This window comes from Ciconia boyciana, chromosome 2 (assembly GCF_034638445.1).
Source record: "Ciconia boyciana chromosome 2, ASM3463844v1, whole genome shotgun sequence".
Taxonomy (NCBI): Eukaryota; Metazoa; Chordata; class Aves; order Ciconiiformes; family Ciconiidae; genus Ciconia; species Ciconia boyciana.
Genome location: NC_132935.1, coordinates 137,863,338 through 137,887,625, shown reverse-complemented (window position 1 = coordinate 137,887,625; position 24,288 = coordinate 137,863,338). Strand labels below are relative to the sequence as shown.

The 24,288-nt window shown below is 42.3% G+C and overlaps 1 protein-coding gene across 1 annotated transcript in view; it reads left to right on the top strand.

Annotated features, from left to right (window-relative positions):
• The first annotated feature begins 13,793 nt into the window (after positions 1-13,793).
• Positions 13,794-24,288, top strand: part of SCIN (scinderin) — a 53,998-nt gene continuing 43,503 nt past the window's right edge. The window contains exons 1-3 of the mRNA XM_072851478.1: positions 13,794-13,992; positions 18,253-18,407; positions 19,945-20,106. Of these exons, the coding sequence (XP_072707579.1) occupies positions 13,794-13,992; positions 18,253-18,407; positions 19,945-20,106 (516 nt within the window). The remainder of the gene's footprint in view (positions 13,993-18,252; positions 18,408-19,944; positions 20,107-24,288) is intronic.

Here is a 24,288-nt window from a genome sequence, read left to right as displayed (position 1 = left end):
GATGGGGGAGAGAATCGGAAGAGCAAAAATAAGAACACTTGAGGGTTGAGATAAAAACAGTTTAATAGGTAAAGCAAAAGCTGCGCACGCAAGTAAAGCAAAGCAAGGAATTCATTCACTCCTTCCCATGGGCAGGCAGGTGTTCAGCCATCTCCAGGAAAGCAGGGCTCCATCACACGTAATGGTTACTTGGGAAGACAAACACCATCACTCCAAATGTCCCCCCCTTCCTTCTTCTTCCCCAGCTTTATATACTGAGCATGACGTCATGTGGTATGGAATAGCCCTTTGGTCAGTTTGGATCAACTGTCCTGGCTGTGTCCCCTCCCAGCTTCTTCTGCACCTGGCAGAGCATGGGAAGCTGAAAGTCCTTGACTAGTGCAGCAACAACTGTTGCAACAGCAGCAGTTGAACAACTGTTCAACAGCAGCAACTCCAACAACTGATCTCTGTATCATCAACACTGTTTTCAGCCCAAATCCAAAACATAGCCCCATACCAGCCACTATAAAGAAAATTAACTCTATCTCAGCTGAAACCAGGACAGTTATTAATACTAATGTTTTGCCTATGCATAGAACTTATCCTACATATATTTATTATAAAACAAACAGAAAGATTTCAAGGTCTCTGTTCAGGACATCTGCCATCCCCCCACCCCCCCATATACTTCAAATTCAATGTTATCTCTAAAGCTGTTGTACTTTGGGCTAGATTTAGCCATGTGTCCTGTGATTTCCTGAATCAAGATCCTACTTGTGAATGATTACCACACAGATTAAATTCAGTGTTTGAATTGTACACAGGATTCCTGATTCTAATCTAAGCTCAGTCAACATTTCTATAACTGTGTTTATATTTTATTTGCCATTAATTTATGCCCAAGTCCAACTAAAGACACTTCTCCATATCCTCCCTCCATCACAAACCCGTACATTTGAAAAATTAAGCACATACACATGGAGTACTCAGGTGGTTAGCAAATTTTAGGTACTGTAAATGGTCCCAGGATCACACTGGTCATGCTGAAAGTGTTAATATCCTTGTCATGCTAGGCCTTTGAAATACCAAATTTTATGCCTTTCCTGTGAGCAAAATCATAAAAAGACATGAAAAAATCAACCTGACTAACAACAGACTAACAATCTAAAGTTTAAGGAGTTATTACTAATCTGTTAAGATCTTTCTGAGACCTGATTTACAAAAACTAGTAAACATAGCATTTTTGTTTGCAATTAAAAAAATCTCATATTGACCACAATTAAAATTAACGTACTGGAAAAAATGTAAAGAATAATTTTCTGCCAGATACTTCTCTGCTCCATTAAACATTGCTTTGAGCGTTGCACTGTACCTTATCAAGTTACAGTGATAGCAGTAGAGTCATTTTATTACCTTAATAACACAATTACAGCTAGTGAACACTATACAGACATATGCTGTTTAGCTCATATAAGGAAGAAAAATGTTAATTTTTTTTAAATAAGGGACTGTTTCTAAAAAGGCATTAACTGCATCCAAAAAGCCACATAGGAGAGCTGTGCAATACTAAATAAAGCAGTGAAGCCTAAATGAAAAATGTTCTGGGATGCCTCTTTTCATTTGGATAAGACTAATACCCTCTTTTACTTCGCCACCAACCGCTGTAACAGCTCAGGAAGTGCTGGGAATGTTCTGGCTGAATTTTGCGTGCACCGTGGCGAAGGGCAACAAGCAGAGAGGAGACTGGAGAGAAGGGGGATAGGGAGAGGTGGGGAGAGGGCCTTGGAGGAGGCAGCGGGATGTGCGCAGCCGGAAAGAGCTAGTTTAGTTTTGGTACCATGGGATTTCCTCAAGTTACAAACCAACAGGCAGTGCGTGAAACACACAAGGTCTATTCTATAACTGTTTAAAACATAAGGCTTTATAAACACTGAAGTGTTACTTTTCCTCCATAGAGGCCTTTTCTTAGTTGGAAAAATAAAACAAGGAAGCACCTGTGATGTAGGTTGTACTAAAATTGTACTTAGCGCAATAAACTTATCTGTAATAGCACGTTCCTCAGCTGACTCTTTACCTATCATCTTCTACTTTGTAAAGAGAAACAGTTTATTTTCACTTGCTTCCTACACAGTTGAAGAACACAGTAACCAAGTAGTGGTGATATTCCTTGAATGTTCATCTCAAGAGATGGATAGGAAAACAGCAATCACCTGGCAGCCAGTGGAAAGTCAAACACGGAGCCATAAACAGATGCACTCCCATACATGTTTTCCTGAGAGGATAATTGTTCTTGTTGATGGTTATGTACCTTTGAAAGTAAATAACAAACAGTGTTACTAGTGAAAATAACTAGAAACAGAGAAAGTCCAAGGACACCAACGGGATTTTTCTTTTCCCAACAGAGGAAATTACTAGGGAGCTCTGGCTGACTAGAGAGCTCTGGCTCGAACTCAGGAAAAAGAGGAGAGTCTTTTTCTGGAAGAAGGGGCAGGCAACTCAGGAGGACTACAAAGGTGTAGCAAGGCTGTGCAGGGAGAAAATTAGAAGGGCCAAAGCCGAGCTAGAGCTCAATCTGGCTGCTGCTGTAAAAGACAACAAAAAATACTTCTTCAAATACATTAGCAGCAAAAGGAGAGCTAAGGAGAATCTCCAGCCCCTAGTAGACGGGAGAGGGAACACAGTGACCAAGGATGAGGAAAAGGCTGAGGTACTTAATGCCTTCTTTGCCTCAGTCTTTAATAGTAGGGCCAATTGTTCTCTGGGTACCCAGCCCCCTGAGTCGGAAGATAGGGATGGAGACCAGAATGGAGCCCCCATAATCCAGGGGGAAATGGTTAGGGACCTGCTGCACCACTTAGACATTCACAAGTCTATGGGGCTTGATGAGATCCACCCAAGAGTACTGAAGGAACTGGCAGAAGTGCTCACCAAGCCCCTTTCCATCATTTACCAGCAGTCCTGGCTAACTGGGGAGGTCCCAGTTGACTGGAGATTAGCAAATGTGACACCCACCTACAAGAAGGGCCAGAAGGAGGACCCAGGGAACTACAGGCCTGTCAGCCTGACCTCGGTACGGGGGAAGCTGATGGAGCAGATCACCTTGAGTGCCATCACATGGCATGTAGAGGATAACCAAGGGATCAAGCCCAGCCAGCATGGGTTTAGGAAAGGCAGGTCCTGCTTGACCAGCCTGATCTCCTTCTACGACAAGGTGACCCGCCTAGCAGATGAGGGAAAGGCTGTGGATGTTGTCTATCTTGACTTCAGGAAAGCCTTTGACACGGTTTGCCACAGCATTCTCCTGGAGAAACTGGCTGCTCATGGCTTGGACGGGTGTACTCTTTGCTGGGTTAAGAACTGGCTGGATGGCCGGGCCCAAAGAGTGGTGGTGAATGCAGTTTACTCCAGTTGGCGGCCAGTCACAAGTGGTGTTCCCCAGGGCTCTGTGCTGGGGCCAGTTCTGTTTAATATCTTTATCAATGATCTGGATGAAGGGATCGAGTGCACCCTCAGTAAGTTTGCAGATGACACCAAGTAGTGCAGGAGTGTTGATCTGCTTGAGGGGAGGAAGGCTCTGCAGAGGGACCTGGACAGGCTGGATCGATGGGCTGGGGCCAGTTTTATGAGGTTCAACAAGGCTAAGTGCAAGGTCCTGCACTTGGGCCACAGCAACCCCATGCAATGCTACAGGCTTGGGGAAGAGTGGCTGGAAAGCTGCCTGGCAGGAAAGGACCTGGGGGTGTTGGTCGACAGCCGCCTGAATACGAGCCGGCAGTGTGCACAGGTGGCCAAGAAAGCCAATGGTATCCTGGCTTGTATCAAAAATAGTGTGGCCAGCAGGAGTAGGGAAGTGATTGTCCCCCTGTACTCGGCACTGGTGAGGCCGCACCTTGAATACTGTGTTCAGTTTTGGGCCCCTTACTACAAGAGAGACATTGAGGTGCTGGAGTGTGTCCAGAGAAGGGCAACGAAGCTGGTGAAGGGTCTAGAGCAGAAGTCTTATGAGGAGCGTCTGAGGGAACTGGGGTTGTTTAGTCTGGAGAAAAGGAGACTGAGGGGAGACCTTATTGCTCTCTACAACTACCTGAAAGGAGGTTGTAGCGAGGTGGGGGTCGGTCTCTTCTCCCAGGTAACAAGTGATAGGACGAGAGGAAATGGCCTCGAGTTGCGCCAGGGGAGGTTTAGACTGGATATTAGGAAATTTTACTTCACTGAAAGGGTTATCAAGCATTGGAAGAGGCTGCCCAGGGAAGTGGTTGAGTCGCCATCCCTGGAAGTATTTAAAAGACGTTTGGATGAGGTGCTTAGGGACATGGTTTAGTGGTGGTCTTGGTAGTGGTAGGTTTACAGTTGGACTCGATGATCTTAAAGGTCTTTTACAACCTATATGATTCTGTGATTCTGTGATTCTGTGAAATGTTCTGGCCTTGTGGAAAAGGCAAGGAAGGAAAGGGAATATAATACCCTCGTGTATTTTAAAATAATGTATCAATATGCACCCTTCCCTCTGATCAAGTCTCTAAAAGCTGGCTGGCATGCCCTGTGTGAAACATGAACCCAAGCACACAGGGGTTGTGTAAGCACATAATGTTGGCTACCTTGCATTGGGTAAGGAAAAAGTTTCTCTTGAATCCAGGAAGAGCTGGACAAAGCCTTAAGAGACTTCCAGATCTGGAATTTCAAGCACAGAGTTCATGCACATAGTGCTGTGTTGCTGTGTCATTGAAGAAAAGAGAGCATGAAATTTATCAAATGTATTTATTGACCTTATTGATCTGGGGTGGTTTTGTTGTTGTTGTTGTTGTTTTCTAGCACCACACAGTTTACCACAGTTTCACAACATCGTAGGTTCTGTAAGAGTGGGCATCCCCCAGTCTTTCGTGGTGCTGTTCAGGATTTTATTTTTAAAAGTAGAAATTTGAGAAGTGTACCGCCAGAAGTCTTATACATAAAGCAAGGAAGCGGGAATGGTTGGGATGGAGATAACATTTATATTTGACTTCTAGACAGATCTAGTCAAGAAGGCTCAGGAGCAGAGCTTGGAAACATGGGACAGGAGAGTGCCAGAGACCTTGGAGCATTGCACCAGGATGGTGGGATAGTATTTACCTTAGCAGGTTAAACTGGAGACCCAGGGAAAAGAGGCACCTAAACTACTGATTTGGGGGAGAAGCTAAAGGGTGCTTTGTAGCTGTTCAACTGTTTTATTCTGGAAGGAGTGAATGCTGTAGTTCTGTTTGGGAGCACAAATATATACAGTATTATTGACAAAAAGGAAAAGAGGGGATGATCTATATTGGAGACATTACCTCTTTTTTTTACAGTCAGGGGATTCATTTGTTCTGGGAACTATGCCTAATGCTAGCTAGGATTGAGGGTGTGTAAATAATCTGTGCACTTCACTGTCTCACACCAGTTATGCATTTTACCTCACACTTCATTTTATCTGGTATCTGCCCTTTGTGAAATTGGAAGAGGAGTCAGGAGAACAGGGTCTGCAAAGATAATACACTTGTGTCCCTGAGGACATGCCTTCTCTAGAATAATAAGCTCCTTAAAACAAGACATTAAGAAAATGTACTGATTCCCATAAGATTAATTTTTGCCTTGGAGTCTAGGGCTGAGGGAGTTGCATGATTTGCTAACCTGACTTTGAGTTGATATGAAATGTGTGTTCTTCAGACTTTCTCATGAAAAAAATTGTTCCTGATGAGTGGCAAAAAACCCTAACAAAATATTGCTCTGTGTCTTTCCTTGTCACTTAGATGTATGAAATCAACTTTGAAATAAATGTTATGCTGACAGTACAACTTTTAATGTCGAGGCACCTCCATGCTTTCTATGCGTACTGCTAATCAGAAAACAGAGAGATTGGGTCCTTTTCCAGTAAGTATGTCTCAGAGTCTTGAAACAGGAATCAGTCCCAAGCTTTGATTTAAAATAGATCTTTCTGTAGACCTCTTGAGCAACATCAAGACCATGTCTTGAACATGTGCTACCAAAAGATAACTATTTTAGAGGCTGCTTCCAGCAGGTTTGCAGATCTCAGCAGCTTTTTAGCGAATTAGTATACTTGCAATATTTCAGAGAAAAGGAAGAAGGTAATTTTATAAATCTGGTGACCTTGATGTAGAAACGAATTTATGGATGCCTTTGTTCTCGTTCAGATAGCTTTGCTTTTAGATCTGCTAAACTCAATGGGCAGATCCCCAATAAATGTCAGTGATCTTAGAAACTACTCACTGAATTTGGGAAGGCTGATCAACAAAACTTTCCTGCCCTCTTCAAACTGAAGCAATGCTGAAAGTATTAATTTTAAAATGCTGTGACAGGACTCTTGTTAGTGATCTTAGTGTTTTGTGCTGGTATAATTAAACTTGGCTAATACATAAAAGCTGACACACAGTAACAAAATTCATAATTCTCTAATGTGTTGTTCTCAGAGAGTTTGAAACCACTTTAGCCTTTCATTAGTTGAAGTATAACAACACACCTGTGCTTTAAGAAAACAAGTGGGAGGCATAAATACTCTCCTATATGAGCTTGGCAAGAACTGGATGTTTTCAACAATCTAGAAAATGTTTATTTTCCCGGGTTGGTGTACCAAATTCAAGAAACCTTCAAACAGACTTTTTTCAGAAAGTCAGAAAACAGAAAGTCTTTCCCTTCTTTCTCACATTTCCCTCCCCTTCTTTTCTGTTTCAGATATTTGAGTGATTTAAGTAAGTGTCCAGGGTCAGTGAATTAAAAACTGAAAAAATTGTTAGAAGGTGTTTCAAATTTTATGTGAAGGTCAATGAATGTCTTGGAAAAAAAATAGTTTCAATACCTGGTTTCCAAATCCAGAATACGTTCATATGTGAGATTTGATGAAAAAAGTAATTTTAAGTACTCAGCTCAATACTTGCAGATATCTGTTAATGAGGAGCTACTCTGTATTTAAAAAGCAGCCATACCACTACAATGATCTGTGGTATTCTGAAAATGTAAAGAAGCTTAAATCCTATTTTTATTTATAGTTAAATTAATCATACAACTGTTTTGCCTGGAATAGAGGATCTGGCCTACTGCATGGATATCTACCACTGAAATCAGCTCCAATGAATGAGTTTATTCCTTCTCTGAGAATTCAGAGGCACTACTTGCCAAACGGGGGTAGGAGACGCACATGCTTTGAGTACTCTGCTTTTCACACACACTGCCTTTAAATGCATAAAGGCATTGACATATTATCTTCATTCAAGAGAAAAAGCTATCTTAGAATAACTTTATTTCAAAATACACCTGCAATTAGAATCTTGGCAAAAATATAATTTCCTTAGGATCTTAGTTTAATGTCTCACAAAGATTGTTCCTTTTTATATTAAATTCAGTAACTCTCTCAGATGAATTAGTATCAAGGAATTAATGAAGGAAACATTTACCATTTGGAGAATGCAATGAAAGAAATTAAACTGAAATCCTACCTCAGTTTAGGTAACTACCAGCAGTTTTGCTTTTTACCACTTTTCTACAGATTTGATTGTTTCCCCTTTCCCCTTTGTGAGTAGACGTCTAGAAGAGCCACTGGTTTATGCAGATGGAGAAGGATGTTTTCCCTGGGTGCTCTCCACTCCCCCTGCTTGCTATATCCAACACCTCAGGCCCTCCTTCCACAGTTTTAAGGACATCTTGTTAGAGTCTCAACGGATGTTGCATATTTAATTAATGGGTCCAGAAGATGATTGCCCTTTCTTCAAATTGTTGCTGATTTCTTGTATTTGGGTAAACCTCTTTTCCTCAGTTTTACTCAGATGCTTTTAACTTTAATTATTGCACTGATGGTAAATGGGAATGTGGCAGTTTTCTTGTCCCTCTTTTCCAAGTATTAAAAAATAACTTAAACCATCATCAAAACCTGTATGCTGCAACACACAAATAAGAAACTTCAATTATCACTTCCTGACACTCAAAAGATCATTCTGAAATTATAGTCAGACCAAAATTACAGTATTTTCAAATGCAAAATGGATAAACACCACTCTTTGACACTTACAGAATGTCAGTCTATGCAGACAAATTCTGTAACTACCTCATACATAGCCCTTTTAGGTTATGTATTTGAACTTTACACAAGAAAGAAAGAAATAAATCAGGGTTTAATTCCCTACTGCCTTCCATCCTCTGTAAGACAAAGTGATGTCACTTCATCTTTTGTAATGGCAAAAAATCCACCAATCTGACACATTGCCACTTCCACTTATGCAAAACAAATGGACAAGCTGGAGCACTCAGCTAATGCTGACTTGTGCCTTACGACAGGGTATAACCTTTAGTAACATGAATGGAACCAACCATTTTTCATAGGGCATCTTGTTTCACAAAGCAGCGTGCAGTTGAATCCCAGCAATACCGTGGAAATTGATAAAAGGGAGTGAAAGAGGTTTTGTAACAATAATCAAAGTTATCAACTGATATAAAATAGCCTGGTTTTAATTAAACTTTCTGAGTGACAATTTTTGGCCAATACCTCTGAATCTTTCTTAATAAAGAATGGCCTTTCCATTTTTCTATTTCCAACCAAGATACACTGATTCATTGAAAACCTGAACTTGAACTCTTTGCAGAGAGCTGGAGATTTTCCTCATCAAACTTGAGACCACTATATCTAAATACAAGGAAGCAAACTTAAGGATCAGTGGGATGATTTTGGTGAAACTTACCGAACCACGTATCTGTACAGAACAGCATGATTTATTCCTATGGTAGACCAAATGAGCAGGAAATGTGGACAGGCTGATAAATCACTGGTGGGAATAATGACGGTATTTGTCTGTCTAGATAGCCAAGGTGGGTAAAATGAGGAGTCTGAGAATGTTTTTCTGAATTTTGTCTACTCCCATGACCATGCAATGAAATGCCATGTCCTATAAACATAAAGGAGACCTTCTGTCTCTTGGAAGATAGGGTATTGCTGAAGGACTGCTTCAATTCCCTCTCTTTGACTCCTTGAGATATAATATACTGTGCCTTGGGATGAACATATAATCAGAATTTCTTGATTAAACTTTTATGCTGCTCATTGAATATTTCAGGGGAAGAACATAAGAAAAATACAGGGAGCTGTAACATACTTAATAATTAACACTTCACTTCTCACTAGCCCAGTGTCAAAAATGTTTTCCTAGATTCTTTGACTGAAGCCAACATTCAGATTGCTTCCTCTCCATGCCCTACTTAGGCAGCACCATTGCTGAAGAATGAGTTTGGAGAGTCAGAGCTCCTCAGCTGCTGGGCATGCGGTGTCCTTACCTGCACAGCTGAGAGTGGTGGGTGCCACTGAAGAATCCCTCATTGCTTGTACAGGGAGCAGAGCCACTGCCATGGAGAGTGAGAGAGCGCTCACGCAACCAGAGCAGGACGCAGATAGGAGCCGGCCAGTTGCCAAGTGGAGCACATAGTGTAGCTGTGATCCTACCCTCTCTATGCCTTCGATACCTGCCTCAAAGCTACACACTAAGGCCCTTTATTTGCTCTGGACTTGGAGGATTAAAACCAGACTCCTCTCTTGAAGGTAACAGAGGACTTACTACTTTTGTGTGAGGCGACTGGTTGGGATTCTGCATAGCTCTCATTTGGTAGCCTCATGACTCAAACTTTGCCAGTAAGGAGGAAAGCTAGGTTTCAGTTTTTCTTCAGGGTGTTCTGGCTTTGCTAAAGCCTCTCCTGTTGAAGCTTGGTTACCATGCAGGATGGTTTGAGGGATGATGAGAGAATGGAGAGAATTAGCAAGTGGTAACGTAATTCTATAGCCTGTTTTTGATAACTTGGCTTTTAAAGCTGTATGGTCTAATTCTCCTGCTGCTCATACAGTACCGGTGATTTTTTTTTTTTTAGAAGTATATTGGAAAGAAGAATTTAGCTCAGATCTGTGAACTGACTTACTATATTTGGGGTAAATCTGAACTAACTATTGATTCGTAATTCAGCAACAGAACAGATGAGAACAGGGGTTGACCTCTGCAACTGTTTGGACAAGAGCGTGCTTTTGACACACATACTCTGTGTCCAGCAAACTTTGTAATGTGAAACTGGAGGAAAAACTAAACATCTGTAATCCCATTGTTGAGGTAGGGTCATAGAGTTCAGGAGGGTATTTGGCATATGTGGTGAAGAAGAGATAAGCTTTGTAAAAGGAAACACTCATGACATTTGAAAATATTCTCTCCTCACATTCTCTTTTTGTTCCTTCCATTGTTAGTTCCTGGAACTGTAATTCAACACAGGATATCAGCCTTGTAGAAGGACTTAAACCTTAGACTTCAACAATCCATACTGAAAGTTATTCCTACTGGGAAAGATGCTGGACCTCATCTTCTGGGAGCCCTTCTGGGGTCCTTCTGTGCATGACCTGGAAACACCACCTTGTTTTGTTGCAATCCTGATAGGTATAAAAATCAGAACTCAGAACCCAGTACATTGCATTCTGTTTTTTCATATGTGTATACACGCCCACACCCTGCATATATGCAGTATACGACAACAATGCTTTAAGGGAAGAAGATCCCTTAATCAATATAACAAAAGATTTTGGAAGTAAATTAGCAAAATTGAATGGCAAAGTTTTTCATAAGTCCTCAAATTCTCTGAGTCATACCAAAGCTTTAAACTCAATACAAGTTTGAATCTCTGCTCTTTTAAGGACTAGATGAGGAGCAGGAACACCTTATGATACTCCTGTGTGATTTATTAGAGAATTGCACTCAGGACTTGGAAAAAAAGCGGGCATTTAAAGATGGCCATATCTCAAATGGTGCAGTTAAGCAGGTAGAAATCCGTGCATCTTTACTCCATGACTGCTCCTGGTCTGCAACAGCAGCCAATTGCTATATCCCCCCTCCCACTGAGGAAAGGGTGTGAGGCAAAATTATTTCCCTTTGTTACTCCAAAGCTAAAACAGCACTAGGCCTTTGCCATCCTTCTGAGAAAGCCATAAGTTATCAGCAAGATATAATCTTTAGGAAATTAGAATGGAATTCTTTAAAATGTTAAGGTAGTCTGAAATTCCATTCTAGTGAAATTTCGCATGAGTGTAGTAATTACAATTTGACCTGGGACTTCTGAGTCACAAAAACAATGTTGTTTTGTAGTTCTCTTCACTTAAATTACTACATCAAAAAACATGCAAAAATACATAAAAAGTAATTTTAAATATTCTTTCTGAATGTGCAAATCCTAGAATATTTCTCATCTTTTTCCTCCAAAATTTCACTTTTGAATAACTGCATGTTAGAAAGCTTTGATTATTTAAAATGCTATGAAAATCTGTGTAATGTTAACAAAGTCAGTGCTTATTTTTGCTACAAAAAATAGATGGAAATGGATCAAGACAGAAGACAGTACAACTTTCATAAGGAGTGAGATTGCAAAAGCAAGATTTGCAAACAGACAAAAATTCATGTTGAGGAGTACAAACAAATATCCTGGCACTTACAATACAAACTTCAACCCAAGGTTTTCTTTGCTAGCAGCCAGTAAGTGATTACATAGTACGTAATCCTAGTAAGACAAATTTGGGCATGAGAAAACTGCCATCAGTACTAACATCCTTGGTGCCTGTGTAGTGCCATAGACTCTGAGACAAGACAACGAAACTGTTCTTGTGTCTTTAACCTTTGTCCATTGGTGTGTGATAGTGGGCACGGTCAATGCTGAACAAATAGCATTAGCGTGCATCTCATGACAGCAACAAGGATACAGCTGAGAGTAGTATTTGGTCTGTTGATTGAAAATTTAAAGCCAGAATAAGGAGATGTAAATTTGACCCAACTGGCCTGTGAAATCTGTGCACAATCTTAGCTTGGCAAGGCAGGAAGAACAGGTAGAAGACATGAGGCTGCATAACACCAGGCTGGTTTGAGCTCATGTATGGGCAAAACCCAGCACACTTCCAAAGGGAGTGCAACTTGCCAACTTCAGAAGAAATAGCAAATCCATACAATTATAGAGTGTGTGGTAAGTTCTACCCCCACTGACTAAAGCTAACTAATGCATGAGAATGCAAAAAGGCATGCAATGAGAGGAAGAAAAACTGTTTGGTGTAATTAAGTGAGTAAAAGTGAAAAGAAGAACAACTAGCATAGATGGAAAAGTAAATCTGAGAAACCACTTATGAATATTTCGAAACATCTGATACCGTATTGAAACTGGAACTGCTGGAATTTTTTTGGCTGTTCTTCCTGAAGTTTTTTTTCTTCTGCACATGGCGAATGGTCTGGATAAAAGTATTTCATTTGGGAGGCATAGTGCTTTATCAAGCAGGCTCAGACTCACTGAGCCCTGGCAGAATGAGGGATAAAATGCTTGGTCGTGAACTGGTGAAGGTGAGCTGTAATATGTTTAGCTGGACCTTGGACAAAGCAGAGCACCCACAGGTTCCTTTTTTAAACAGTGCGGTTAGAGTTTAGGGTGCCTGTACACCTGTGCCTGGCAAGCTGATGGCTGGATGCTCACCAAAATGGGAGGTGGTAGTAGGTACACATTGTGTAACGGCATCTTTTCCCTCAATAGCTAAACTGTACACCAGGCAGTATGAAAAGAAGGCAGGGAAGACAGCTAAAAGGATTTCTTAGATGTGGTGCTTTTTTTAACTTTTTGCCAGAGAAGATGCTCTCCAGCTGCTCCGTTGCATTTAGCTGTGCCTCTCCCCCCTGACTGAGGTAGCCCCGATCCACCCGCAGGTGGATACTTGCACTCTGCTTGTATTAACTTGCTAAAACAAACTCGTAGGGAAATCATGAGCCTCAAAATTAATCCAGGTGGATAAGATAATGGACCTAAACACAACCCTCTCTGAAATGTATCTTTTGATACACTGACAGCTTGAGCTGTACCTATCTGTATCCTATCCAGATTAATCTACCTTCTATCAATATCAGATGAAAGCAGTGATTTGCTATAATTTTCGTGTTTAACGACCTGCCCGGATGATGTACCAACCATTTATAAAGGACAAGTAGGACGTGGATGGGTTTAACCCTTTTGGGTTGTTGTTGCATGGTGTTGGAAAAACACCAGCACAACGCTTTACATTTTCTGAGAAAGAGAAATTTATATCAATTCTGGGCTTCGTCTGGAATCTTCAACAAGGTGCAAGGTTTTTCCCCCTACAAAAAGATTCCTGGCAATATTGGACAAACAAAGTGCAATTACCGGATGGAGAAAGAGAGCCGCGCTCTGCCATTCCAATCTGGGGTAAAAAAAGAGCCCAGCAGCAAGTGCAAGCTATTAAAAACTCTTCGTATTCTGATTGATACGAGCAGCTTACAAAAACAAGGCAGATGTGGTAATTGTATAAGCAAAATGCACAGCACTGTAACACCCGTAGCCACTGGGTTAGGCCAGTCGTGCTTTGCTTTCTTGGCTTTTTTTTTTTTCTTCTCATTTTAGAATAGAGACAAACTACCCGCTTGCAGCAAGGGGTGCTGATTATTTATAACCCCTCTGCAGCGGCCGTGGGGCACAGAAACAAAAAGTATGCCGGGTGAGCTTCGCAGGCGTGTTCCAAACCGGTAAAGAAACAAAACCTCAGCCAGCCTGCGCCGGGGCCGCCAGCGGCAGCCGGGAAGGAAGGCGCATCCCGCTCCCCGCGGGGCCCAGCCGCTCCCCTCCACGGGCTCCCCAGCCCGGGCGGCGGCCGGGCGGGGCTGGCCCCGCTCCGCCCGGGGGGCCGGGCCGAGCCGAGCGCTATAAAGGCGGTGCGGGGGTGCTGGCGGCGCCGTCTCTCCGCTCCCTGCTCCCCGCTCCCCGCTCCCCGCTCCCCGCTCCCCGCCATGGCCCCCGACCGGCTCCCGCCGGCCTTCGCCGAGGCCGGGCAGCAGAGCGGGCTGCAGGTGTGGCGCGTCGAGCGGCTGGAGCTGGTGCCGGTGCCCCCCAGCCGCCACGGCGAGTTCTTCGTGGGGGACGCGTACCTGGTGCTGCGCACCGCCCGCCGCGCCGCCGCCGCCGCCTACCGCCTCCACTACTGGCTCGGTAGGCAGCGGGGCTCTGGGGCCGGGGGCGGCTGGAGCTTCTTGCGGCTTCGCTGGGCTCCGGGGCACGGGGAGCTGAGTTTTTCCCCCTCCCTCTTCAGCAGGGCTGCGTGTGCGAGGCCTCCGAGTGGAGGCACTTAAGTAAGAGAAGTAGGGCTGCAGCCGAGGAGCTGGGCGATGCCAAGCCTCGCCGCTTCTGGTGCGGCGGTGGGAAGGGGCTGCGGTGTGGGAGAGCGGGGTGTGACAGGAAGGAGGGTATGTGCTTGCTTTGCGATGTTAGTCTGGAAAAGTGCCGAAGGGTTAGCTCAAGTCTTGGCTGCGTCCAACCAAGATGCACAAGTGAAATCCCGCCTTCGTTCAGATGGAGAGTTTTCTTGCTTTTGTTGCCACTAGGACCGAAATTTCATCTCGGCCGTCTCCCTGTGGCATTGTCACACTGCTTTGTGTCCAGATGTCGCCTTTTTCAGCTAGACTAATTTTGCTTTTTGATGATACAGAGATTGGAGGCAAAGTCACCAGGCTTTCTGTAAAACCTCTTTAACATCAGTCTGACAGCTTAGTAAAGCCCCTCCTGAAGCAACTGGGAACACTGGAATGGGGCTGATGTCTTTTGCCTTCAACCTTGACTAGCACGGCATTTACAGCAAAACAGAAGTCTGACATAAGGATGCATTTTAGGTGACTTCCTCATCTTCTGGAGGTTTCTTGAGGCTTCCTTGTCTGGTCACCAAGTCATCCGACCACAGCGGTTGCTGTTTAGCTGCCTGAGATCTATTACTTTGTTCTTGTTTCACCATCACAAGGTCTGTGTTTGTAGGCAATCATCTCGGTGAATGCACATAAAGACAGGTCAACGTGTATTAACATCAATGTGTTTGAGTTGCTGTGGTTCTCATTGTACTTTTGGATGCATTGAAAAAGAATAGCAGATAAAGCCGGGATTGTTTCTGCAAAAATGTTTGAAGCTTGTTTAGTTTTTTGTGTTATGAGTTATCCAGCTGGCATGTGGGATAGTGTCTGTCTCTGACAAGAGTGTAATCATAGATGGCAGCGTAAATTAATTTCTGGCAGATGTTCTTGTGTCAACAGCACTGCTAGTTAATAGAGGGTTTGGCTGTCTAGACCTTTGTTCATGAAGTTAGAACTATTTATCTTGTAGTTAAGGTATAGTAGACACTTCCCAGGGAAAGATGCAAAGACTCTTTGCAACTGGAAGTGAAGTCAAAACAGTGACTGACACTTGCAGTAATTAAAACCTCTTTGTTGGCTAAAGACCTCTAGTTGTACACACCGATGCACATCTCGTGCTGATGTGGTGATATCCAGATACTGTAAATAGCTTCAGGTAACCTGGGCACTCGTTGTTCTTATGCAGCGAGCTGGCAGCAGCGTGGCTACCTGCTGGGAAATCCCTTCCTGCTTGCAAGATACTTCAGTAGTGGGGCAGAGATGCTCAAACACTGCTGCAAGCTTATTAGCAACAGGAGACCAGGACTTCATACAAGGTGTATGAGGAAGGGCAGTCACACCCAGGGCAAGAGTTTGAATAATTTTGGTATTTTTGCTGATTAATTCGCACAGCTGTTACATACACCAAACTTTTCCCTCATGAGCAAAGGCTGTATAACCCATGGGCCAGGAAGACGTCAGTAGGGTCTTTCTCAAGACTTCCCATAAGCCGTCTCTGAACAGTTACAGCAGTCATTATCAGTCAGACTTTAGGATGGAAAGAGCTCTTGTGAAATTAGATTGGTGGAAACCCTACAGACTTTAGGCTTAGATACTTACAAGGGCCTTGCCATTTGGTGACATGGTCCTACTCCTGCCTGTCATCTGTGGCATGTGTTATTGTGTGGGCCTCCTACGGTGGCTTGGAGTCTGAACGGATTCATGACTTCACCAAGAATATGACTTCACCAAGAATTCATGACTTCACTCAGAATAAAAGCAGAGCATTGGATTTTCATATTATATAGTGGCAAACTTTCTCCTAATACCTTGCTCAGGCATACCCAAGGGGTTAGAAGGAGGTCTAGACCACGAGAGGGTGGTCTGTGACCTTGATGTGCTGACAGTCTTGTGCTGTGACTGGCATCCTAGCGTTAAAGTGATCAAACAGTTGTATCGGCCTGAAGCTTCCTATGAGAGAGCCAGTTTTACGAAGTATCTCGCATACGGTGAAGTGCTGTCCAGGTTGGATAATTTCTGAACAAGCTAACTCAGGTGCTGCAATGAAGTTGGTATGGCCAAGCAGTCGATGTGGATCTGTGGTAGCTGTATCCATTTTTACCTTGGCTCAGAGATCCTGGCTCGGATATCTGCCCTGGCACTTGAGGGATGTCTTAGTAACTAATCCTAAGGGAGCTGTCTCAACTTGAAACTATCACTAGTGGAAACAGCATGTACTATGCCAGTATGAGGCTACTTGTGGGAGTAAGACTGGCTATACCCTGCTTAGTATCTTTAATAAAATCATGCATGGTGTTTTTTAACAATTTTTTAACCCTTGTCCCCAGAGATTAAGTGATAAGACCTATCCATGTGAACCAGTATCTAGTCTGGTAAAAAATTTTGGTTTTTTTCCTATATACTGGCTTATTTATAGCTATTTGTGCCTCAGACTATACGATAAATCTGTTTTTCATACAAGCTTGAATAACTTACACTTGGATTGATGCTCACTTGTTTTTTATAAACAGGGTTTCACTGAGTATTTTATCGCATAGCAGCTGTGAGACAGAGCTTGGTAGCAGTTCTGATCTCTAACACTGTTCCAAAACCAGTTTTCTTTGGCCCTGAGCCCTGTTGTGTAATTGCAAGTAATAAGTCAGAAGGATCTAGTCCTAATGGACATGAATAACCCTATTAAACAAACAAAAAACCCCAAACTCTACCACCAAATTTAAGGGGGTACCCAGGTCTGAGTATATTGCCACAAAGCAAGTTCTTCTATCACTGAGTGATGGGGATTTTTTTTTTTCAGAGATTCTTGTGTTACGTCCTGCTTTCAGTAATGTTTTTTATAATTTTTGGGCAGACCTCATGTTCTTGTCTTCCCTATGTCTCCATTATTCTTTGTATCCCTGTTTTATCCTTGCTGCTTTCTGGAGGCTTCCATTGCACCTGTGTCCCCACAAAAGCTGTGGTGGTGGCAGTGGTGACACTGCTCCTGGGAGAAGCACAGTTGTTGGTGGGTGGAGGGGAGTTGGCTTGTGGCATTTGCACTGCTGGGCCATGAGTAGGGCACTCATTCTTCCTAAGAGAGGAGCTAGGTCAGTGATGCCCTTAGGTATCCCTGTCCCCCTTCTCCCATGCTTTATTCTTTCCTAATACCTTACCGACAGGCTTCCTGTGACACCAAAGGTGAGAAGCTGCTCTTGAGAACTGTTGCTTGTATACCAGCATCTCCTGCTTATTTAGAAAGAAAAAATAAAAACTAAATGGAAAACTTCACCTTTCCTTACTCTTCAGAAGTTCTTGAGAAGCCAGTTTTTTGAGACTTGATCCTATTTGTGCTCTTCTTGAAACAATATCAAAACTGCTGAAAATGTTAATCAAAAAGGCATGGGCCCATGCTAAAAGTTTTGTTTTAATATACAGCCTACTTTGCAGTGTGATTAGGCCATCAACACGCTAGTTAAGAAGGCCATTTTGCCACAGTCCTCAGAAGAGGCTAATCTCTGAAAGGTGCAAAACAGTCTGACCTCATGAAGCAAATATCTGAGCCCCAAAGCTGCTTTTATTTCTCCTAGCTGTACCAGGCAATCTAATAAAAGATAGCTAAGCAAAATACCCTTTGCTTGCATTATAGTGTCAATAGGACTGCTCTCGAGTTATTTTAACTTTATGGCTTGGCGAGTTGCTCTTAGCATAAATATATGCTTTACCATCTAATCAGTCCTTTGACATGACCTTCCTTGGTCTTTGCACTTCAACTCAAAGTCCAAAAATCACTACTGTAGACACTTGTCATGCTAAACTCACTTAAAATGTTCTATTGGTCAAAGAGGCTGAGAGAAGACAAACTTGGCTATTTTTCACTTTTTTTCTTATGAATGCAGTTCTACAAGTAGTTAAGAAATGGTCTGGATGGTCATGCATTTGGTGGTGAACAAGGTTATGATGTAGTGCTGCTTTGCAACACATACATGGGCCGTATAATCTGCTGAAAGCAGTGCCTGATTGTCACAGAAACACTTTCTCCCACAAAATTTGAAGTTATATTAGTGCTTTATAGACATAATATTTCATCTTATTTCAGGGAAAGAATGTACCCAGGACGAAAGCACAGCTGCAGCTATCTTCACTGTTCAAATGGATGACTATTTAGGAGGAAAGCCGGTGCAGAGTAGAGAAATTCAAGGATATGAGTCTACTGAGTTTGTGGGCTACTTCAAAGGAGGAATTAAATACAAGGTAAAGAGCCAGCTGTCAAAATATATTCTAAAAGTATATGTAACATTGTCTCCCAGGTAAAATCAAATGTTTTGCTTTGTATCTGTTACTGAAAGTTTAAAAATTGTTTCTTAATGTTTAGTAAGTTTGGATCTGAACTACCTATCCTAAACTATAGGAGTCCCAGTAGTTGTACAGAAAGCAGCAGCTTGTTTACCAGTGTCTCTTCCAATAACTGAAAACCTGTCCCAGTGATTTATTTTTTTCTCCCCCAAATCAAGCTATCCTGAGATTTCATACTTCTCTGTCTAAGGGCGCTCACAGTAGGGACTCTCTGTTTGGGAGGCAGTAAATTTCACAGAAACCATTTCTATGTTGTAGACTGAATAATTTTGTTCAAATGCAGAACCCAATGTCCTTAAGTGGCTAAAAACATGAGTAGGGTGAAAAGACCAAAACCTCACTTTAGTCTAAAAATGGTGCTTTTGCAGTCCTACTGCAGTTTTTTTCTTTGAGGTAGGTAAAAAAACTCCCAAATACTTTTCATGAAAACTTTGTTTTAAAAAGCTGTAGTGTCAGCCTCCTTGTTGTGTCACTTGCAGAAGCAGAATCTTTGGAAGGAAATTTTTTGAGACATCATTTTTTTTTAAGAATAAAGTAATGTATCTCCTGAGAATCTCCTTCTAGCAGGAGCTCTGGGAGCCATTGCTCAGTCAGCCATTTTACCATTATGGAGGTTGTAACTTGTCACAGTCTACACAACCAACTTGAAGCTTTTAAATCTGCTTGTGTAAGAGCTGGACAGTGACCTACCCACTCTTTTACATTTTTTTTTCTTTGTAATTTCAAGAGACACTTTCTATTCCAACCCAAGATCTGGGTCTCCTGGAGGAGTGGAGAATGCTGCCTCAGAGGCAGACAGCCAAGCCAGTTTACAGCAATAAGTTAGGCTTAAACTTACACTTTATAGATTGTAAATCAATAGTTAGGTCTTGCTTTCCCCCAGTTCGGTGCTCTTTGCTAGGTTGCCTCCTAAGTTGCAAATATTCCTTTCAGAAAATTACAGAGCTGCTGTGGAACGACTCCTCCTTCTACACATAACCAGGCACTAAAAAAACCCAGACCTCTGAATTTAAGGAAGTTGTGAATACTTGTAGAGGAGCTGCATATTCCTCTGCTTTCCCTCAGTCCTTATTTGATAACCTACTGATTTTTGTCCTAACAGTGTGGTTCAGCATTACCTTACCCTCTGGATGATGCAGGAAAGTGCAGTAAATCTTGTGCTTTCCCTTTCCCCGTTCATCTGAAAACCCTTTGAAGCAGGGTGATATCTGCTCCCTCAGATAAAGGCTCACACCTGAGAGTTCAGCAGCAGCAGTGTTCCCCAAGTCTGCCTGGTCTGTGGTCAGCACTGTTAAACAGTATATTATTTTGGCTCACCTCTCGCTGCATAAACTATTTCCCCCCCCCTGCTAGCTCCTCAGCTGTAGCAAAAAGGTAAATTTGCAGAAATCAAACTGAAATAAAGCTTGCTGCTTTGTTGTTTTGTTTTATTCAGGCAGGTGGTGTTGCCTCTGGATTTAATCATGTTGTTACTAACGATCTGAGTGCTCAGAGGCTTCTGCATATCAAGGGCCGGAGAGTTGTAAGAGCCACCGAAGTCCCCTTGGCTTGGACCAGCTTCAACAGAGGAGATTGTTTCATTATTGACCTTGGAACTGTAAGTCTTTCCTAGAGCAAAACACACTGAAAAGTAAGACATGCAGCATCCCTTCTAAGGTCTGAATCATGCCTTAAAATGCACAACTGATTTTGTCACTCACCCAAACTGACACAAAGAATCTGCTTTAGAAAATCAGTTTTGGTGTCATGACACTTTGAAGGTTCAAAACTGCCCTAAATGTTTTCTGAAGTATGCACAGATTATCCTTCAGGAAACAGTTCTTTCCCACTCCAGGCATTGGGATTTTTTTTACTACTGATGTTTGAACCTTAAGCTGTTCACAGTAAGTCCTGTCTGACACTATCTACCAGCTGAATCGGATCAGTGCTAGGGTTCAGAGCAGAACACAGATTGGACCTTTCTCCTAAGAGCTTTCTTCATGTTCATAAAACTTTGATCGTGGCAATTCACCCTAAAGAAATAGCTGCAAAAGAAGTTGTCATAATAAACTTGTCATACAATGTGTTATAAAACTACTTGAGTATTTCAGGAGATCACTTGAGAAGCGATCCTATACTTCAAGGCTTTCTGATGAAAGCAAGTAGAGAGACTTAGCACAGAAGTGTATGGACAGATAAGATAATTTTGCTTGCTTCAGATGACTTATAGTACTGTCACCTTAGCATCAAAAAGTCTTAAAATGAGTTCTAAAAGTAGCAGCTGGGATGTAGTCCATGCCAGTTAGATGCTAGTTATCTGTTTGAAATTATTCCCATGCCTGATATGCTGACATGCATAAAATTAAGAGCATATGAAAGAAAATAGTTTATCTGCAAGGCAACAACTGCAGTTGGTCTTAACTATAATGCTTCACAAGGAAGTGGTCAGCTATTTCAGCAAGATTTCAGAGAAGAGTTCCCTGACGTGTTTAAGAGGAGCTATTCTGAACTCATGTTATGTGTTTGGCTGTTTATTCTGAAAAGCATCCCCTGGTGTGATAAGTGAAGATATTGGTATCAAGTAACTATATTGATTATGTCTGTTAGAATTTTATCATGCTTAGCAGCCTTCAGATAGAACAACAACCAGTGTTTTGCTAACCTTATCCCATTCCTCTTAAGGCACTGTGGTCTAATCATCTGGAACAGTTAAGTGATCAGTATCCAAACAGTTGTGTCTCAATGTCACTTTATATTTAGGATGCATAGAAGACTGAAATCATCTATTTCCTTTCAGAGTTAACCCATGGGAGATGGAAAAGTTGGAACTAAACATTGACAGAAAGTGCTGCTTTTGCAGTTAGGCTGTCGCTGGGCTTGAGTTTTCTGGCTTGGAGTTAACCTCCCATGGACACCCTGTGGCACTGGGTGTACCCCATGAATTTGACTTGTCCTGACCCTTATTGTGCCACAGTTACCCAGTTCACCTAAAGTAATTACTCAGGTCACACTTGCAGACATGGCAACAACACTGATGAAACGCACTGTGGGTATATAGTGGTGTTACGTGTATAGCTTTGGGTTCATCCCTTTTTGAGATTTGTTGAGAGGAAAGCACTGTCACAAAGCAATTTAAATGTAACATGGCTTTAGAGTCTTGATTTCTAATGCTGAACATACACTGTGAGCCTTTTTCTTTTAGTATAGCTTCACTCTGGTTTCTGATTTCCTGTTTGACAAGACAGAGGTCAAGCAGCAATGCAACCCTGTGCCTTTGTAGGAAGAAAGATTAGATGTGAACAACATCTAGATTTCTTCTTTACCACGCTATGGGAAATGTCAGTCAAATCACATAACTAAACAGTTCTTGGTCTTGCCATGTCAGTGGTATACCGGGGTGGGTTTTCTTGAATGTATTAACAAGTTAAAGAAAAAAGTGTTTCAGCATCCAGACATTTGTAGTAATTTCATCATAGGTTATGTAAAACAGAGCTTTCTTGTGGGAGATGAAAAACAATGTATGACATAATCCAAGATAAAGACGTGTAAGTCTAGTGAAGTGCCTATGGAGAAATAGGTCTGGTAGAAAATACACTGTCACGGTGGAAATCTTGAGCAAGTTTTATAAGAACTATACTTCAAGCTGAAATAACTATTTCAGATTGAAATTTTCCATGACTAGAGGTCCATTGTAAATGGGTGAGTCTCTATAGGAACTCTTAATTGAATTTAGGGGTTCTTTAAAAAAATAAAATTAAAAAAAGGATTTTGGCTCAAGTAGATTCCTTTACTTAATAATTGAAATAAAATGAATCTTAAATAGGGTTGCTCTTGAGTCTTGGGATTTATCGCAGGGCACTACTGAATCATTGTCTGAGAATAATGGGCAGTAATTGCATAAAATAATGAGCTTATGGTCAGTGCTTTTAATATCAAATTATTGTAGCATGTCAAATAAGATGAATTTCCAAGATTTACGTTCCCCAGTCTCTTAGCTAACCAGATGGATGGTCTCCATGTCACTGCAAAACTGCTTGTGCAGTCCATTTCCTGTTACTTTTTATCACGCCACTTATCTAACATAATGAAAAATCATTTCCGTTTTCCCACTCAGCTCAATTACAGCAGTATTTTGAACCTGTGGTTTGAACAGATAAGGGAAAATTAAGAAAGGTAATAATTATCAGGAATAAAATCATTAAAGACATTAAGGTTTCCCTCCCAGTGATAAAGCCTTAAGTAAAAAGCATTTGTGTGCATTTCCAGTTAGGTTCACGTATTTACAGTTCAGGTTCTGATGGTTACCTCATACCTAGATAAACCACACTTGCAGCACTTCAGACCCAAGTCTTATCTTGTCTCCTTTGAACTCTCTAGACTGGAACAGAAATTAGCTGCAGATGGCAGGGAAAATGCTGTCTTTGATATGAGGCGGGTCATTAGCTGTGGATAATGTGCAAAGACCTTTTATTCAAACAGTCTTCTGTGAGACCATGACATGAGCGCTGTGACCACCAGCCTGATGCTCCAGTGCAATGAGTGATCCAGGAGGGTGCCTGGGGTGCCAGACCCTAATTTATGATTATGGGTTTTTTCTACAAGGGATTTCCATGACACCTTGATGAACGTGGGAATCTCCCTGTAAGGGAGCCTTTGGGACAGGGCAGGCAAGACAAGTGCCAGGCAGTTGCTGAGAAGGCTTTGTACAGGCCTGGAGTAGAGCATGCCTTACCTTGTCAGGTGCTGCATAGTGCATCCTGTCCTGGCATAGCTGTGCTCAAGCCCTCCCAGAAGCCGTGGTCTTCTGCCACACTTCCCATCCCGTCCTTTGGGCTGGAGGGTGCTGAGCTCTTCCTGGTGTCCCACCTGAGAGGCACCAGGACGGGCTTGGCAGTTCTTGGTGGCCGTAAACTGTCTGGCCTTGCTCTGTGCTGTCCCCTTTACCTCCAGATGCAGCTCTCCCTGCATCACCCATCCTCCAGCCACCTCCCCTTAGCCACATCCTTCTTTCTTCCTCCATCACCAAGACAAATTCTCAAAACAGCAAGGGGCATGAGAGGGCATGGAAAATGACCATGGAGGAGAAGGAAAAAGATTAATCATTGTGCCATTCAGTGAATAAAATACACACTTTCCCAGGCTATTTTAGTATTATCCAGATGCATATGTTAATATAGCTTATATATGTATATTTCTGATAAGATGTGCTGAAGAATTTCATCTCTTGTCTGTTTTCTTAGTGATTGGTTTAAAGTGGGAAGGAAACTTATCAGTGTTGTGGAATGCACCCTATGTACATTGGTGTACACCGGTGATGTACAAAATGTGAACGTTGAGATGTGTTGATAATTTGGGTAGTTGGCAAAACATGGAGCAGACGTAATGGGAGTAGCAATACAATAAAACTACATGAAGTGATCAGCTGATTTTACTGAAGGCTTCTCAGTTTGGGAAGCTCTGCTGTATGAAGGCTGTCTCAAGTTGCATCCTTAGTGACCAGCAAAAATATTCTGTATACGTTTTTTCAGATGGAGCTTTGTAAAATGTAAGACTTGGTTCTCTCTGGCTGACTTCCCTCTTGATGGGAGGTGGCAGCAAGTGCTATGAGCCAAGTGGCTGCAGAGGGCAGGGAGAGGGCTGCGTACCACTCCGCCTCCTGGAAGAAATAACGAGACAGTTGTTAAAATAAGGGGGGGGGGGGCGGGGCAGATGTGTGATAAGTACCAAGCAGTTCTGAGCTTGGGCGTGATTGAGGATGGAAAGCTTTGTCAGTACAATCAAAGTTCTGGTGACAAAACGT